Genomic DNA, 18,460 nt, shown 5'->3' with positions numbered 1-18,460 from the left:
TAAGAAAGTAATATAATATGAATTGAAATTGATGAGTAATTCATATATCATCACTTTCAAATTATTTTTCATGATTTCAAAAAAAATGTCCATCTTTTAAATTATTTGTTATTTAACAATTTTAAAGATACCATTAATTTTTTTTATATTTTATTTTTAATAGTAATTACTTTTATAATTTTACAAATACTTTAATTAAAGAAAAATTAATGTATCTCAACATATAAATTAAAATAAAATAAGAAAAATATTTTAAATTAAATATCTTTAAAGACAAAGGATGACTAATTCAAATCTTTTTTGAATAATGGCAACGCGTTTTCCAAATTTCCCATTTTGGTCAAAAATGGGATCCACACCTTGTGGAAATATTAGCATAAACATTTTTCACACTTTGAAAATATTCCGAGCCAGTTTAATATTAGAGATAAGAGATAATTAATTAAATATAAATCTATTTATTTTTGATTGAAATAAAATTGTGTAATAATTGAACCAGTTATTTTGAGATTGTAATATTATTTTAATTTAATATTATAATAATTTTAAAAAAATTAATCTTAGAATAACTCGTTCAACTACGTAGGGTTTGTGTCTCTATCTCCATCAGTCAAACAAACTATTTTGGAAGGAAAAAAATGCAAAATTTCCATAACGTTTTCCCCACGATTGGCTTTCATTTCAAAGAAAATTTATATATTTATATAAAAAGAACCATGAAAGTTAATTGTTCCTATTTTATCTATGTTCCTATTTTATCTACCTTTTAATATAATATTTAATTTTAACAGTTTACATAATATATTTACAAATTATACTATTGAAAAGTATTATAAATACTTACAATATATTTAATTAAAAATACAATTTTTTTTCCTACTTCTTAAATTATTAATTAAATTAAAATTAAACGGATAAATTAAAACGCAGGGAATAAACAAAGGAATGTGGACACTCATTAGTGTGACTATAATTTTTCTCTTGTGCAGCTATTCAGTCCTTTTTTAGAATTAAAAAATTCTGTCCACTAAGAATAAAAGACAACAAAAATTAAGGTTTTTACCATCCCCCATACGCCTCATATTTTTTCTTTTAATTTGATGTTCGATATTTTATAAAAATTTAATTATTTTAAATTAGTATTATGTAGGATTTTATTTGAGGAAAAATATTTTTATTAAAAACTTTACATATTTATGATTCGAACTTAAAATTCTGTTTTAGAAAAAAAAAATCTCGGTACATTATATTTTTTAATGGTACACCCACACACAACTTTATTTTACTAGTCTATATGTTCATAAATCGAATTTAAAAATTCTGATTAAAAAAAAACAGTCTCTCTGCATTACTGGTGGTATACCCGCACGCACAATGTCACTAGTCTATATGTTCATTACTCGAACTTAAAACTCTGATTAAAAAAAAAACAATCTCACTGCATCACATTCACTCACAACATCACTAATTTATATGTTCGTAATTCAAACTCAAAATTTCTGATTAAAAAAAAACAGTCTCTCTCCGTCACATTCACACACAACCTCACTAGTCTAGTCTACGTTTTTATTTTTCATACAAAAAATAGTAAAGTCCAGTCAACCCCCCCCCCCACACCCTCACTCAACCCCACACCTACCCTCTACCACCACAACCAAGTGCTCAACTCCTTTTTCTTCATTTTTTTATTTCTCTATGCATATGAAACACAACATTTGTTCCTTTGTTCCCTCCCCTTATTTCACCTGAGCTCAGAGAGTATATGCAAGTCTTGTACATAGATTTTCTTGAAACCCCTTATCATTTTCTTGAAGTTTTCAGCTTTCTGACTGTCAAAGCCAAAAACAAAAAAAAAATGAACTTAAGGTATGCTCCCCATATAGTTATTACTATATTCTTGTCTTTTTCTCTTCAAATTGTGTTTTCCCAATTGCCCACAAATCAGATTAATGTCATGAGAAGTGTCTATGATCTGTTTCATAATGATACTGGTGATTCTTTTGTATGGAATGGAACTGATAAAGCTTCAACCCCATGTTCTTGGAAAGGGGTTTCATGTAATTCTGATAATTCTTCCCTTACCAAAGTTACCTTTTCATTGTTCTCTATTTCTAGCTCTGAATTCTTGCCTTTTATTTGTCAAATTGGTACTTTGGAGTCTCTTGATGTTTCCCAGAACTTTTTGAGCTCTATCCCAAATGAGTTCATCACTGTTTGTGGGGGAATTAGTGGGTTGAAATTGTTGAACTTTAGTGGGAATAGATTGGAGGGTTTTTTGCCTACTTTCACTGGTTTTGGAAAGTTGGAGTCTTTAGACTTTTCTTTTAATAACTTGAAGGGAAAAGTTGACTTGCAGTTGAATGGATTGAATTCACTCAAGAGTTTGAACCTTAGCTCTAACATGTTTAATGGTTCAGTTCCAACCAGTCTTGGAAAATTTAATCTTCTGGAGGAGCTTCATCTTTCTGCAAATGCTTTTCAAGGTGAATTCCCCACTCAAATTGTGAACTTTGGGAACTTAACTTTGATTGACCTTTCTCTAAACAAACTATCTGGTGTAATACCTGATAGAATAGGTGAACTTTCCAAATTGCAAGTCTTGATCTTGTCAGCCAATAGATTGAGTGGCACAATCCCACAATCCCTTAGGAATATCACAACGCTGACGCGTTTTGCTGCGAATCAGAATAATTTTGTTGGAAATATACCCTTTGGTATAACCACATACCTGAGGAATTTGGACCTCAGTTTTAACACATTAAATGGTACAATTCCTCAGGACCTCTTATTCCCAATGAACTTGCAGTTTGTTGATCTCACTTCCAATAAGTTAGAGGGACCTGTTCCTTCAAACATGTCGATAAATTTGATCAGGTTGAGATTGGGGCAAAATGCTTTGAATGGGTCATTTCCATCTGCTTCTTTTGAAAGCCTTCAAAGTTTGACCTACTTGGAGCTGGACAACAATCAGTTAACTGGACCAATTCCTTCTGAATTGGGGAAGTGCCAAAAGTTGGCCCTTTTGAACTTAGCTCAGAATAAGCTGAGTGGTGTTATTCCTGTTGAGTTGGGTGATATGTCTAATCTTCAGGTACTGAGTCTTCAATCCAATAACCTAGTTGGAGAAATTCCAAGTAATATCTCACAGTTGAACAGATTGCAGAAACTCAATTTCAGCTCGAATTCGTTGACTGGTTCCATACCAAGTTCATTATCAAGTTTGAGAGATCTCACAAACTTGAATTTGCAGGGGAATAAACTAAGTGGTCGAATTCCGGTTGACATTAGTAACTTAAATGTGCTGTTAGAACTCCAACTTGGAGGGAACCAACTCGGTGGGCCTATTCCTGATATGCCATTGAGTTTACAGATTGCTTTGAATCTGAGTCACAATCTTTTTCAAGGACCTATACCGAGTAGTTTTTCTAGATTGACTTCATTGGAAGTTTTGGATCTCTCTTACAACAGGTTCTCGGGTCAGATTCCAGACTACCTGGCGGGAATGAAAGGCTTGACTAGGTTGGTGCTTTCAAACAATCAACTGTCTGGAGTTGTTCCAAAGTTTGGAAGTTTTGTCATTGTTGATACAGATGGAAATGGGGATCTGATCTATCCTTCCCCAGTTGCTCCACCACAAGCTGCTGCAAAAAAGAGAAAATCAATAGTTGTTGCAGTTGTTGTCCCAATTGCAGGTGTAGCAACAATTGCCATTTTCGTGGTGATTGCTATTTCAATCTCTAGAAGATATTACAGGATCAATGATGAACATTTTCACTCAGGAGTACAAATTTCTCAATCCCCTGTCGTTCAGGGAAAGGTTTTAACTGCAAACAGCATTCACAAGTCAAATATAGACTTCACAAAGGCCATGGTAGCAGTGTCTGAGCCCTCAAATGTTGTGTTCAAGACAAGATTTTCAACCTACTATAAAGCTGTTATGCCGTCGGGTACAACCTATTTTGTCAAGAAGCTTAATTGGAGTGACAAAATATTTCAGTTGGGAAGCCATGAACTATTTGGGGAAGAGCTAAGAAATATTGGAAAGCTGAATAATTCGAATGTCATGATTCCACTAGGCTATCTTTTGGCTGCTGATAGTGCTTACCTCTTCTACGAATTTGCCCCCATTGGCTCGTTATATGATGTTCTTCGTGGTAGCTTGGGCTACTCGTTAGATTGGGCAAGTCGCTACAGCATAGCTATTGGAGTAGCTCAGGGTTTAGCTTTTCTTCATGGATGTGACAAGGGTCCAATCCTCCTCCTCGACCTTTCTAGCAAGAGCATTCTCTTGAAGTCCCAGAATGAGGCTCAGATAGGAGACATTGAACTCTACAAGGTGATGGATCCTTCGAAGAGCACAGGCAGCTTTTCTGCTGTTGCTGGTTCTGTCGGTTATATTCCTCCAGGTAATGAACTATAACTTGGTTAATGGTTAAATTTTAAGATCCCTCAACATTGATTTGTACTCCTTATTGGTAATGTGACGTTTCTTGTCCTAACCGCCGTACCATGCTTTTAACTCATCTTTTTGTGTTTAATCTTCATATAGTTATTGTTGTTTTCAAACTTAAGACTTCATTATAAACGGTGTTGAACTGTCTTTCGATATCTAAAGTGAAACAGTCTGTCAGTATAGCTTAGAGGGGGAGGGGTGGATTAAAATGTAACATGAGAAGCCTCAAAGTTGAGCATATATTTAGTAATGCATTTCCTTTTTGTGTTACAGAATATGCATACACAATGAGAGTCACAATGGCTGGAAATGTATATAGCTTTGGGGTTGTTCTGCTGGAATTGTTGACAGGAAGACCTGCAGTTAGTCAGGGAACCGAGTTAGCCAAGTCAGTGCTGAGCAACTCTGAGAAGCACAGCAAGTGGGATCACATTCTGGATTCTAGCATTTCTAAGGCATCACTCAACGTTAGGAGCCAGATGTTAGCAGTCCTCAAATTGGCTCTAGCTTGTGTCAGTGTATCACCAGAAGGCCGGCCAAAAATGAAGAGTGTGCTTCGGGTGCTTCTCCATGCAAGGTAATCGTACGTCAAAGGAAAGTTAAGGAGAAAACAGCCAAGATTGTTTTCTTCTTTTTCTTTTGGGGAGGAGCTGTAAGTGGTGAAGGTGTTGTGAGCTATGCAGAATATGCCAGTTTTGCCAGTTTATACATATTATATTAATGTAAACATATAGATATATGAAGATAGTAGCTACATAACTTTGAATATGATGTTAGTTCTCAGTGTAACATAGTCCACATTTTTCTTGTTCATGTGTAATATATATAATATATATAAGGTCTTTGGGAATGAATCCAATTTGTATAACAGAACTTCTTTAAAACATCCCCTTAGTATACCAAATCCCTTACATTTCCATTTTTAAAGAAAACTAAGTAGGCGTTTGGACATGCGATTTGAAATCTCAACGTTTTGGACATGCTATTTGTGATCATAATTTTAAATTTCTAATCCTTCTAAAAGCAGAATTTGGAATTCCACGTCATGATTTCAAGTTTTTTTTTTTAAAAAAAAATGTATAACTTGATCCCATAAGTTTATCTTTCGTAAAAAGACCCATTATTTTATATTTTGCAAAAAAAAAAAAACTCATGGTGAACATGAAAAGATTAATCTAACCACATGAAAGGATTATATTAAAACTAGTTATTACTATTGTTGACTAATTAATCTTTTATGTGCATTAAAAAAAACTTGTAAAGATGTGTGAATTATCATTGTGTCACCTTAGAATATTCTAAAATCGTGTTGATGAATTGTAGTGTGCTTATTTGGTAAGATTGTATAAGAATTGAAAAGAAATTGACATTTATCACGACACTTCTAGAATTTTCATGTTTATAAGAACAAACACAAAAGGAAGGTGTCATAACAACCCTTGTCTAGGGATGACAATGGGGCGGGATGAATGTGGGGTGACGTGGGTTCAAGGCTACGCAGGGCCGATTAAGTTTAATGTTGTGCGGGGCGGGTTGAAGCAAAGATTTTTTTAAAATCAATGTGGGACGGGACAGATTGCAAGTATATGTGATTTATGTGGGTTTAAATTAAATTTCAATTTCTTACATATCATAACAGTGTTAAAACATTATTTATAAAAATAATTTTTTAAAGCTACTAAAATATTCAAGATAGTAAATGAAAATGGTTCAATAGAACATTATTCTACATGTTTTCCAATTAACCTCTAAAAAATTTTTTTTAAGTCACTATCCGATTGAATTAATACGACACAATAAAAATATGAATTTATTTTTATGAATTATATTTTTAGTATCAAACTTAACTAGAAAAAAAATTTAAAAAGGTATGTGGGGCAGGTTCATGCGGAGCATGCAAGGGGGGAAGGGGTTGAAAATGAAAAAAATAAATGTCATGCGGAGCGGATTAAAAATTTTGCAGGTTAAGCTCAAGCAACCGATCCCCGCACCACCCCATTGCCATCCCTACCCTGGTCTTAGGTGTTTTTCTTGTGGAACATCATATTAAATGGCAAATTGAAGCATTAAACAGGAAAGAAGTAATTTTGTAATGGCAATAGTGAACTGCAGATACAACTGAAATTGCAGAACACTCTTAAATATAGAATCAATAGAAAGTTGCAACAATATTTGAATGATGAAGCAACAAAGAGCTCATCTTGAGGCCATAATTTTATGGCAGCCATGAAAAATGTCCTTGTGAGTTTACACTTCAATAAAAAGAAAAGATTAACCACGCGAAAAAATGACCTAACCATCCATTTCCATTCATCTTCTGAATTGTGACTTAGATGATGCTTCAGATGTTATAGCATATGGTTTCTGTTCACTCCATGAAGCTACTGGCTGAAACTTGAGCAAATTACACTACAAAACATCTAATCTCCCACAATTGAGGACAAGAGCCTAAAGAGTAAGGTCTTTAGGATCCTCAATTATCTGTGCTAAGGTTTGCAGGAAAGCCGCCAAATCAGCACCATATATTACCCGATGATCAGCAGTGACATTGACCTGAAATATTTCAACAATTTATAGCTTAAGCATTTGATAATTGCATAATTCTGAACGTTTATTTGAGAAAAAGAACTAGCATGCCAAAAGCAAACATAATTCATCATTCTACCTGCATTTGGTTTTTCATGCCAATTCGACCATCTTTGGTTCCAACAAGTGTGGGTTGAGATGCTCCTACAGCCATGATTGCACCCTAGACAACAGTTGAACCAACATGAGAAACGATACCAGAGGTATTCACACATCAGGCAGGAGGCATATCAGAGTGGAACTTACAGTTCCTGGTGGTAAGATGGCATCAAAACGGTCAACGCCAAACATTCCAAGGTTGGATAGAGTAAAAGTGCCTGCGGTACAAATCCAACAGCCAAAACAATCAAAATCCTAAACAACATATGAACAACAAGATCCTTGACATGCAAAAGCAGAGAAGTCAGCTGGATACAAGAAATGAGCTTAAATGAAGAAGTGGGGATTCATATAGCCGACCCCAACTTGTTAGGGACTAAGGTATAGTTGTTGTACTATTAAAAAAACAAAGAACGAAAAAGAAAAGGAGAGAACTCGCTAAACACAGCTAGCTTAACTAATCTCCCGCCATGGAGACAAGAAATAGACATTTTCTTTTCTTTCACATATTTTGATATTTGGCCAATAGGATCTTTGATGGAGTACATCCAAAGTTCAAACTAATCACTGTTCCAGTGCAGAAAAAGCATGTCAAATTACAACAAACTGGTCTAATCTCTACTTGCAAGAGGAGATAATGTAAATGCTTCCACCATAAATGCATGAACAGCTACATAATCATTTGCTGCTATAACATCAATAGCTCTATAGTTAGGCCATTTAGTCTACAAGATTATTGTTGATACACAGAAAACAATAGGAGACCATCGAAAAAGTGCAAAGGCATCAAAGTAAAATATCTACTTCACCAACAACAGAAAATGGACATAAAATATAAACAGAATGGAAATTTAGCATTCTGAAGATGAAAACATGCCCTAGAAGAAGGGATATCAATAGTGTTACAGGGACCAGAAGACATATAACCCCCTGTTCTGCAAATTCCCACCTTCCTTGGCAGTTCAAGTGGCCCACAAGGGGTAAATGTAATACTGGAATGATAACAATTACGGAAAAGGGTCAAAAATGCCTGCCATTTAAATTAATCTTAGCAATTCTGTAGCAACAATTCCTTTTCAGTCTTGAGAATCTTGAAAAATTGCATAATACTTCTTGAGTGCTTCCTTTACATTTTCCCAACAAGGATAATTAATTAGAATTATAATCCCAGCTCCCTTGTTCTTTGGGCATATCTCCTCTGGGATGCACGTAAGACATTATCCTTTGATTGCAAAATATTCTTCTTCCATAGCCAAGATTGACCTTGTGGTATCAGAGCCAAACCCCTTAGTTTGGAGGAAGAGGTTGTTAGTAAGATCATGTCGGAAACATCTTCATCTTCCAACCTTGTTCATTCTCATGTAAATATCAATGTCTTCTACTCTTTCAAGAAAATACTACTTGTATGAAAGTGATGTCCTGCCAAGAGCAAAAAGTATCATCCATGTCCTCTTATATTCCTTATTCTGCTTTTGGCAAGAAGTAACTATCCCCATGGATCCATATTCATCCCTTGGTCCAATGCAGGCCCATAGGAGTAAAAGAGATTATGTTGTTGCTTCAGAACTCAATTAACATTCTATTCTTACAACTCCACAAGAACAATTCATCACCTTGCAATTCTGAATGATTTTCCTAGAAATGGAAAATTCATGGTTTAATCATATCCAGTTTGGAGTAAAACCTATCCTCCCCAGACCTCACTTGTGGAATTACATTAGGGTATGTTGTTGTTGTTAGCATCCAGAATTCCTATATCATAGGAGAGAAAGAAATATGGCCCAATGAAGAATAATCCAAAGCTCAGACAATATTTTTCCAACAAAACAAGTGTATCCCAACAGAGATAATGTAAACGAAGTACTCAAGGAGTAATATGCAATTTTACAAGGTTCCCAAGACCCAAAATAAAATTGTTTCTAGCAGAAATCTGCTAGGATTAATTTATTTGACCCAGCTAATGCTTCACCAAAAGAAGAAAGGGAAAAATGCAAAAGATATGGCAAAAGAATGACCTCATGGCAAAAAATATTTCACAAGGGCATATTAAAGCAGATTGAAAGTAAGGTTTGAAGACAAGCATGATGAAGAATGGGGAACTACGGAAAATGTCACTAGTGATTAAACCTTCAAGCATTTTGTATCACCATGATTTCCAATTAAAATCCAAATCCCTTCTTCCAGAACACCATTTTTTGTTTAGTCTGTTTTCTCTCCATGTTTTTCCACTATCTTTTGTCCATCTTTTGTCTAGCCATATCTTGTTGTAAAATCTCACTATCGCATGCATGCAAAACATTATTTATGGGCCCCTTACCATAAAAGCCAATTATCCCATGTCTTGACATAAAAACTCCATCATCCATGCCATGCAAATCACTGTTGATGGGGGTTCAATTCAAGCCATTACCCCCTCTCTTGATATAACATTCCACTATCTCATGCCATGCAGATCATTAATAAAGGGTCCTTTTGCCATAACATCCAATTATCACATGTCTTGTTTGACATGCTTAATAACTCTATCGTATGATTTGTTCCCTTTCATGAAATAATCCCTATCATTTTCCTATGTCTTGCCCATTACCTACTAAGTCTCTACAATGTCAGAGATTCCTCACTATTACTTTTCAAGCATTGAGTTTTTATGTCCTTTATGTGTATAAGACTACTATTCATGATATTTGAATTCCACTTGTACTATATATATTCAATAAGTGAATAACTAATTTTCTATCTCTTGTATAATGAGGCTTTGTAGTAGTTGAAAAACATCTTAGAACCTTTGCAAAAATTATGGTATAATAAATGTCTTCCTCTAGATAAATTCTCCCTCGGTGTTTCCTTTTAATATATGGATGATTGATCGTTATATGAGTGTAGGGTGTTAAATGCTTTTAGTAATTGTTTCTACTACAGTGAATAACTGAGTTAACGCTAGGCCCAATAATTTGTTGGCAAAGGATGCCTTTGTGAGCTAGGCTAGCAACCCCCATGTAGGACTTTTGCTGCCATAATGAAATCTCTACTATAATGTTTATCATTCTATGATTCCCGTTATTACAAGGCCTTGCGGAAACACTGGATTTACATTTCCATTCAGAATGTAACAGTGTATGGTGGCTCAAAGATCCATTCACAGGTCACTATTCATAGGACATTAAACGTTCTTGTCAAGAATGTCTTGAAGATCCGATTGAAGAATATGATGAGCATTCGGAATGGAGAGAAAAGAAAAGAAAATCCAACAGGGTCATGTAGTATGCTTCATCATCCTACCCTACTCATTTTTAAGGTTAAACTTGAAAATTTTGAGTTTGACTTTGACGAAACTTGAATCATTTTAACCTCATTCAATCGTTTCACCTCCTTTCCCCTTCAATTGCCTGCAACATCCTCAAGGGTCAACCTCAGAAAATGTCCAGAAAGTTGGATAAAGAAAAACACTTCTGTTTTGAGGACATAATTTGAGATTGCTATGCTATTCTATATTTTGAGAATAGTAACTGTGAGATTGCTATGCATATCTCACTAATATAAATATGGTCCTAATTAGAAGTGACTTGCTTAGCTTGAGCATTAAACAAAATACAGGAACATAAGCATCCTAACCTATCAAGTTGCCAGTTAGTAATATCTTGCGAAGTAGAATGCTCAACTCTCTGCCCAACCCCAACTAAACCCCAGGAAAAAAAAAAAGAAAGGACAGATTTTCGCTGGAAGTAGGAGCCGATACCTTATAAAAGAAGCAAACCAACTATTCCAATGAATAAAAAGTACTCCCTCCATTCTGAACGTATGTCCTCGTTTGTGATATACCAAGAATGACATATATTGTTCTTTTAGTAACATTATTATACCACTTTCCAAAGTTTTTTTTGAACTTGACCACTTTCCAAAGTTTTTTTTGAACTTGACCACTTTCCAAAGTTTTAAGAAACCAAATTTGTTTAACTAACAAATTAGAACTTCGATAATGGTCTTTTCTGTTATACTAAATAACCGGTTGGATTTACTGTTTATTTTTCCTTATCTGTATACATATATTAGACATACACTACTCATCCGCCAGCTATTTCTAGTTTAAATGGGTGAACAGGCGGCTGTGTTAATTCTTCGATTCTCTTCGATTACTCATTATCCCAATTTTGGTAGTCCACAACAAGATTATTACGAGAAAAGTTAAAAACACGAGTTGTTTCGTATTTGTTGGGGAAAATGTGGTTTCTTTGTCTTTTGCAATTGTGTTCTAATCTATTTGGTTGCGGTCATTCATTCTGCTCTCCCTTCCATTCCAATTCATTTTATTAAAAATAAAATAAATTAGCAATTGAGGTGTATACAAATAGTAAGCAGGGATACCGAAACTCTTTGTGAGATATAAGCATTTAAAAGTTCTGATTTATCAAATGACAATATATCACAACTAAAAGAAACAAACAAGCATTATGAGAGGGAGAGAGGGTACTACACAATTTTATAGGTAAAATCATTTCATTAATAATTTTATCAGACTAATATCTTAAATTTTGGATCGAATCAAACAGAATCACATAAAATCAAGATGGAGTAAATTTTCTTTTTTTCTTCATCAGTCTCTCCAACAAGTGCTCATAACAACATTTACACATGCATCAGCACTAAGTAAAGAATAAATCTCTAACAACATGAGAACATCATGACGCTAAACCACAAAGAAGGGGAATAACTTATTTGTTTTAGCTGTGAAGCTATGCCCTTATGAAAATGAAGTGGAACAAAAACTCACTTTAATAGCAGTCTGGACTTGACCCACTAAAAAAATTGTACTCGTAATATTTTAAGCAGTCATAAGTACCAAATCCTTGTTTTCTGGAGTTGGACCTTAAAACTTCAAGGAACAAGTCCTAGCAACACTCAACTACTGATTTTTTTAAAATAAAGTAACCAACTATTTGTTCTATTTTGTAGTCTCAGTTCATAAGGTGGCTAAAGCACCCGTAATGCATGAAACTGGATTAGCAGGAGTACCTCAATTTTCTCATTTGGAGTTTTGAAGCCCATGTAGCTCAAACATCAAACTATATTACCAGCCTTTTGATAATAAGTTACAAGTTCTCAAATTCAATTGAGGAGCATGCACATATGGAAGAGGAATTTGAAGAAACATAAATGCTATCTCCAGACTCCAAATATATATCTCTTAGTAGCAGACAGACTCCTATCTCTTAATCAGTTCTAGGCATGTATCAGTCTACTGAGTGAGTGTGAGCCTTGGTCATATGGACTTCAAAAATAATGATGTAAGCTAATATCCAAGTTAAAGAATCTAGTTCAAGAAACCATCCAATATAAAGACAGGCTGTTGCAGTTAACAATATGCGAAGTCACTAGCGAGTTGTGGAATTTGTTCCTGAGACTTAAAAACATCTCCTGGTCCATGCCTGAGAGAATTTCAGAGGCTCTACATAGCTAGGAAGAATCAGGGACACAAGAAAAAAACAGAAGTAACTGGAGAATTGTCCTGCCACTATTTGGTGCACAATATGGAAAGAGAGGAACCTTAAGAGTTTTTGAGAATAGGAGAGTAGTATGCAACAAGTCAAACTGAATTGCATTTTGACTCTGTTTTTTTGGTGCAATCAGTTTTACTCTAATGATATTGTCTCTATCTTTGATGTCTTAGACTCCTATAGGGATAGGTCAGTATTGTCAGAGTTCCTTATGCAAATAGGGCTTTCAGGTTCTACAGAAATAGAAACAATTACCAAACAGTGATTGTTTCTATTTTTATTTTTTTTTCATTATCAAAAAAAGAAATAGAAACAATTCCGTTTTCAAAAAAAATAAATATGATCAGCTGGTGATAGGTATATACATGCTCTATTACATCAAAGACTGTTAACACATCAAATGTAATAGCATACCTGTGGTGTATTCATGGGGTTGAAGTTGCTTAGCCCGGGCCTTATCAACCAACTCCTTCCATTTCCTTGACAATGAGTATAAATCAACCTGTAATGAATATTTAATCATATCAATCACTTCACTATATGTGAAATCAGAATATTAAAAAATGATTTTCAAACTAACCTTGTCAGCATCCTGAAGTACAGGAGTAATCAAGCCACCATCTATGGCGACTGCAACAGCAATGTTAATACTACTGTTATATGTGAAACTCTTCCCATCTCTACAACTAGAGTTCACAACAGGATGTTGCACCAATGCAAGTGCTGTGGCTTTTGCCAACAATGCTGTCATTGTCACTCCTTTCGACTTGACCTACAAATTCACAAATACATTCAGGAACTGAATTGATGAAACTGCTTATCTTAAAATTTACTAAAACATAGAAGATCCACTTCTGTTTGCCTATTCTCAGAGAATCTCATAAAGTCTAGATGTTGCAGTAAATACATCTATCTACTGATTTTCAGATATACCATCTCAGCTAGCATTTTCAGCTTATCTATGACATAGCATACACTTCCCAGTTTATCCCAAAAAAATCCAATCTTTTTACAACTAATCAAGGAAATAATACAAAGCAAAAAACCATACCTTCTTGTAGAGAGCATCAAGGGCATTAGTAGTAATAGTATACCCCACTCTAAAAGTTGGAACTGCCAAACTCTCCACCATATTTCGACTCACCGCACTCTGCATTGTCGTAAATGGCACAGTCGTCCCCAATTCTACTGCTGGGGCCGCTGGTGCACCACCACTTGGCTTCGCCGCTGCAGCAACACCAATAGGAGCAGAACCAGCTGCTGCTTCAACATCCTTTGCCACAATCCTCCCATTAGGCCCACTCCCCACCACTCCCCTCAAATCCAACCCCAATTCCTTAGCCAATTTCTTAGCATACGGTGAAGCCACCACTCTCTTCCCCCCTTCTGATGCTGGGTGAATCGAAGACGCCAATTTCACAGGCCCGGCATCAGAAGATGACGTAGCCGTAACCGGAACCGCAACCGCAGCTGCTACCGTAGAAACCTCTTCAGTTACACTAGCAGTAGCAGCCGAACTAGAAGTAGAAGTGGGTGTCGGAGTTTTCGATTTAGCAAGTGAAATTTCATCTTCAGATTCAGCAAGAAGAGCAATTGGAGAACCAACAGGTGCAGAACTACCTTCAGGTACAATAATACTAGCAAGATACCCATCATAAAATGATTCAACATCCATATCAGCTTTATCCGATTCAACAACAACAACTGATTCACCTTTAGCTAGTTTATCACCTTCAGTTTTCATCCAACTGATAATCTTTCCTTCAGTCATAGTAGAACTAAGTGCTGGCATGAAAATCTCACGGATCTTCGATTCTACAACATGGGTTTTCCGTAAATGGGTCGTCGGAAACACAGAACGGCGACGGAGGGTAGTGGTTGTGGTGGGGATGAAGGTGGATTGAAGAAGATGAGACATTTTTGCGAACAAATCAAGAAAAATTGAATGATTTTTGTAATGGTGAAAAGAAAAGCGTAGGTTTGTGTGTTTTTCTATAGAAATGGATTTCTCGAATGCATCGAAAGAGAAAGAGGGCGGAGACTTCAACTACATTACCGGTGGATTTTGGTGATCAATTTTGACACCATGGAAGTGGGAAATATAAATTTGGTACCCAAAAACTTTTTTTTTATTCGATGTTTGAAATCGCATTTAGAATTACTTGAATCGAATCGAAATTGAGTATGTTTGAATCGAAAAAAATATTGGTTATTACCGATAATGCGTTAATGAATTAATGGTTTAGGTAACGATTTCGACTTCTTTTATTATCGGATTATCGATTTTTAACGATTTGAAATTTTTTATCATTTAGTATATAAAGTCCTTGATTTAGAATTTAATGTAACATTTTTATTTCTGAATGTCTAAAATTGTCGGTTATTCTACAACGTGAGTGTGGTTGCTTTTGAGCAAGATGCAATATATTTAATCATGTGTATGATTCATTTAGTTTGTGTCATCTTGTTTCTATTGTCACATTCCGAAATCACACCCTAGAAGATAGGGTACAATCTCGGATTGTAACCGGCATATTCGACCTCTCAGAGGTCTCATACAAACCTCTCATATCATTCATCGCATATACATAATGAAAAGTAGTGCGGAATTAAAAATTTTCATAAAAACAATATAGAAGTCTTTAAACTCTTTCATATATGCAGAAATAGGAAAACACTAAGTCTCGATCATCATCTTAAGACACGATAATACTTGGGACACGGCCCATACGAATTAAAAACATATTACTAATAGTCTATTACAAAACTTTATTTATGAAATATAAAATGACATATATGCCCTCGAGTCAAATGAGGACATACTTCAACTCTTCTTGAACGATCTCCTTGTCCAAGTCTTCTTCCCAAAGCTCTTCACCTACCAAGAACTATAGATAGAAAATAAAGCATGGAATTAGTACAATCACATGTACTAAATATGACATAATGCATAAATATCATGAAAACGGACTTTATTAGAAATATGCATCCTTTTATAAATCATATTTTAATCATAATAACATCAATTATTAATATATAAACACATAAGATAATATCATATTAAAAAAATATCAATTTCTAAGATCACTTTACAGTGAACTATATATTCACTATTACAATGAATATTCACTGTTACAGTGAAATGCTTTTACTTCTCCCTTTAACGACTTCTAGCATGTAATTTCCTCACTTAAAGTCATCCTAAGATTCACTTAAGTCACACAAAGAGAGACCGCTCATACACCCTCTCTAGATGTGCTTAAACGACCCTCACTACTAGAAAATAGAGTTGTGGCAACACTTTAAATAATGTTGCAATAGGTACTAAAACCATTGCAATAGATCTATCGCAACGGTTAGGCAACTATCTCATCTGATTGCGTTGCAATAGACCTATTGCCACAGTTTCTTGCAACTATTTGAAATCTGATGCCATAGGTTTGTCTATTGCAACGGTTTAAGCCATTCATGTAAGATTATCTGTCGCAACAATTATTTATTCAAATGCTACGGTTTAAAGTCGTTGCATAACATATGCTTTTGGCAACAGTTTTTCAGGCTTACAACAACAGTTTTGCAGGCCTATTGCAACAAGCTCGTGGGTCTACTCCTACAATTATTTTAAACTATTGCAACTGTTTTCTATAGGTTATTGCAACAGTAATAAAGCATTGATAAATTGAATATCAATGTAATGACTTATACACAAATGAAATTCAAATATATCATAAAAGAAATTTATTCATCAACCTAATCATACTCCAAAATATAAATCCATTACTTATTCAAAGTTTCAAAGCTGGCATATCCAAATATATACATAATTATACTATGAGTGATTCTTATAAATGTGGAAGGTCTAGCAATGAACAACTAATTTTATAGAAGGTTTTCATTGATTTCACCTTCTCGTGGTTCAATTGCTTTACCTACAAAAAATGGTAAGGAAATTGTTCAACAAAAGTTCAACAATGAAACATATTATTAATATATACTAAAACATATATTCAATTTTAATAGCCATCAAAATTAGAAGATGTTTTTTTTTATAGTTTGAAAGTAATTAAAAAGCTTACTTGATGCTAGTAATAAAACTTAAATAGAACACATAATAGAATGGTTATAGTATTGAAGAACTAACCACATAATCCACAAAAATGATCAAATTTGTAAGGAAAACAATACAAGAAAACATGCATAAACAAGAAAGTTTCTCCATGAAAAAAAATTAATGTAAAAAATGTAAAAAAATTCATATCAACCAAAAATCAATGCACAAATAGATTGATCCCACTTCTTGTAACAAAGAGTAAAGCAATAAACGGCAATATGTGCTTTCTCATTTCCTCTACACCATGTTTTTAGCATTTATTATCACTTGCTACTTCTTGCTCCATTGTAAATTATACACCACAGACTAATATAATGCTGACCTTCTGAAAGTCATATGTATCGATAGTTGAGCCCTAATATTGTGAAACTGCAATTTTCATTAATGACTCACTAGATCTTCATCAGATATATGATCACCCTAGATTTATTGTTTCATTCAACTAATAACACAGAAAAATAAGCCAAAAGTCATTGGTAAGAAATCCTAACACTTGAATTAACTTATAAGGCATAAGCTACAAACCTATTCGAATAAGCTACAAGGTTATGACATTTCAGATAAAAAAAACAAGAAAAAAAGAAACAAAAAAAGACACAAACAAAATAAGAAAATGCAGAATGTAGTAAAAAATGTTCAATGTGAGTACCATGAAAATTCCACAGCAAAAGAAAAGTTAAAAGAACTCATTTTTATGAGTAAGGGTAGAAAAGTTCAAGAATAAGATTAAATTTCAAACAATGAAGACAGAAGCATGTATACCAATATGTTTATGAGTAAGGATTACAAAACAATTTTCACAACAAATAGCTAGTAAGCAGGGACACAAGTTTAAGAGTAATAGGTGAAGACTTGTAGACTATGTCAAATTCATAGTCAATACCAATGCAAATTATACTAGAATGTACTATTGTTACACTTACTTCATAAGTTACAGGAGCTGCAGCTTCAACAATTTTATTGTATCTTTTCCGCAAGTCAAGTATGAATGAGTTTCCAAGCATCTGAATAGTAGTGCATTCTCCATTTAATAGTGTTGTAGGTTCTCTGCGTCTGCGATATCATCCATATTATAAACAAAAAATTATTCTAAAAAGCAAATTATTTCTTAATAAGGTCAAGATTGAAGTGATAGAATGTTAAAATAGTTTTCCCTTATGATAAGACACGACCACATTTGTGATCAAACTCTCTAGATGTGTCTAAACGACCCTTAAGATTACTTATAATGAGTCACATACACACCTACAAAGCATCTTAAACATCAAGGTAAGATTCTTCTACCAAAGGTGATTCAAAGTCTCACTTGAGTGAGTTGTGAAACGACCGTCCATACAATCCCTTGCACACACACTCAAGAGATCCTATAGACTCCCTAGGATATAATCATTCTCATTAAACACACCAACACATAGATGATAGGACATTCTCCTTCCAAAGGCTATCAAAAGACCTACTTATGTAAATCAAGAAGATAACGTCCATAGTGACCTCTTCAAGATTACCTAAATAGTACTTAAGACTACCTAAGGCTTAGATCATGTCAACAACACCAAACCTTTTCCCTAACTAGAGTCATAGTCAAGACTTCCAAAGATAAGTCATGAAGAGATCATCCCATATGCCCTCTTCACACCTTAACTAAAGAGTCCTTAAGTTACTTTAGATTAGGTACTTATTCATTTACATATTTTCTATCATAAGTCATTAGTTTATTAG

The 18,460-nt window shown here is 34.4% G+C and overlaps 2 protein-coding genes across 2 annotated transcripts; one reads left to right on the top strand and one right to left on the bottom strand.

The window, feature by feature from the left end:
* Nucleotides 1-1,665: 1,665 nt before the first annotated feature.
* LOC107002869 (leucine-rich repeat receptor-like tyrosine-protein kinase PXC3) lies at nt 1,666-5,321 on the top strand. Its single transcript, XM_015201061.2, has 2 exons — nt 1,666-4,406; nt 4,727-5,321. The coding sequence occupies exons 1-2, from the start codon at nt 1,763-1,765 to the stop codon at nt 5,032-5,034; spliced, it is 2,952 nt and encodes a 983-aa protein (XP_015056547.1). The 5' UTR covers nt 1,666-1,762; the 3' UTR covers nt 5,035-5,321.
* A 1,217-nt stretch (nt 5,322-6,538) lies between these two features.
* LOC107004750 (dihydrolipoyllysine-residue acetyltransferase component 5 of pyruvate dehydrogenase complex, chloroplastic) lies at nt 6,539-14,716 on the bottom strand. Its single transcript, XM_015203087.2, has 6 exons — nt 13,682-14,716; nt 13,211-13,402; nt 13,045-13,132; nt 7,286-7,356; nt 7,119-7,202; nt 6,539-7,006 (listed from the first exon to the last, which is right to left on the bottom strand). The coding sequence occupies exons 1-6, from the start codon at nt 14,546-14,548 to the stop codon at nt 6,902-6,904; spliced, it is 1,407 nt and encodes a 468-aa protein (XP_015058573.1). The 5' UTR covers nt 14,549-14,716; the 3' UTR covers nt 6,539-6,901.
* Between the last annotated feature and the right edge of the window lie 3,744 nt (nt 14,717-18,460).

This window comes from Solanum pennellii, chromosome 11 (assembly GCF_001406875.1).
Source record: "Solanum pennellii chromosome 11, SPENNV200".
NCBI classification, from domain to species: Eukaryota; Viridiplantae; Streptophyta; class Magnoliopsida; order Solanales; family Solanaceae; genus Solanum; species Solanum pennellii.
The sequence above is the reverse complement of the archived record's forward strand: the minus strand, read 5'-3'. Positions and strand labels throughout refer to the sequence as shown.

What these genes read in the sequence shown, in the direction of transcription:
- LOC107002869 (XM_015201061.2), top strand. Translation starts at nt 1,763, where the DNA reads ATGCAAGTCTTGTACATAGATTTTCTTGAAACCCCTTATCATTTTCTT. An exon ending in TGTCGGTTATATTCCTCCAG is followed by an intron (nt 4,407 to 4,726) that starts GTAATGAACTAT and finishes TTTGTGTTACAG; the next exon opens with AATATGCATACACAATGAGA.
- LOC107004750 (XM_015203087.2), bottom strand. Translation starts at nt 14,548, where the DNA reads ATGTCTCATCTTCTTCAATCCACCTTCATCCCCACCACAACCACTACC. An exon ending in TACTTCAGGATGCTGACAAG is followed by an intron (nt 13,133 to 13,210) that starts GTTAGTTTGAAA and finishes TATTCATTACAG; the next exon opens with GTTGATTTATACTCATTGTC. An exon ending in CCATCTTACCACCAGGAACT is followed by an intron (nt 7,203 to 7,285) that starts GTAAGTTCCACT and finishes ACTGTTGTCTAG; the next exon opens with GGTGCAATCATGGCTGTAGG.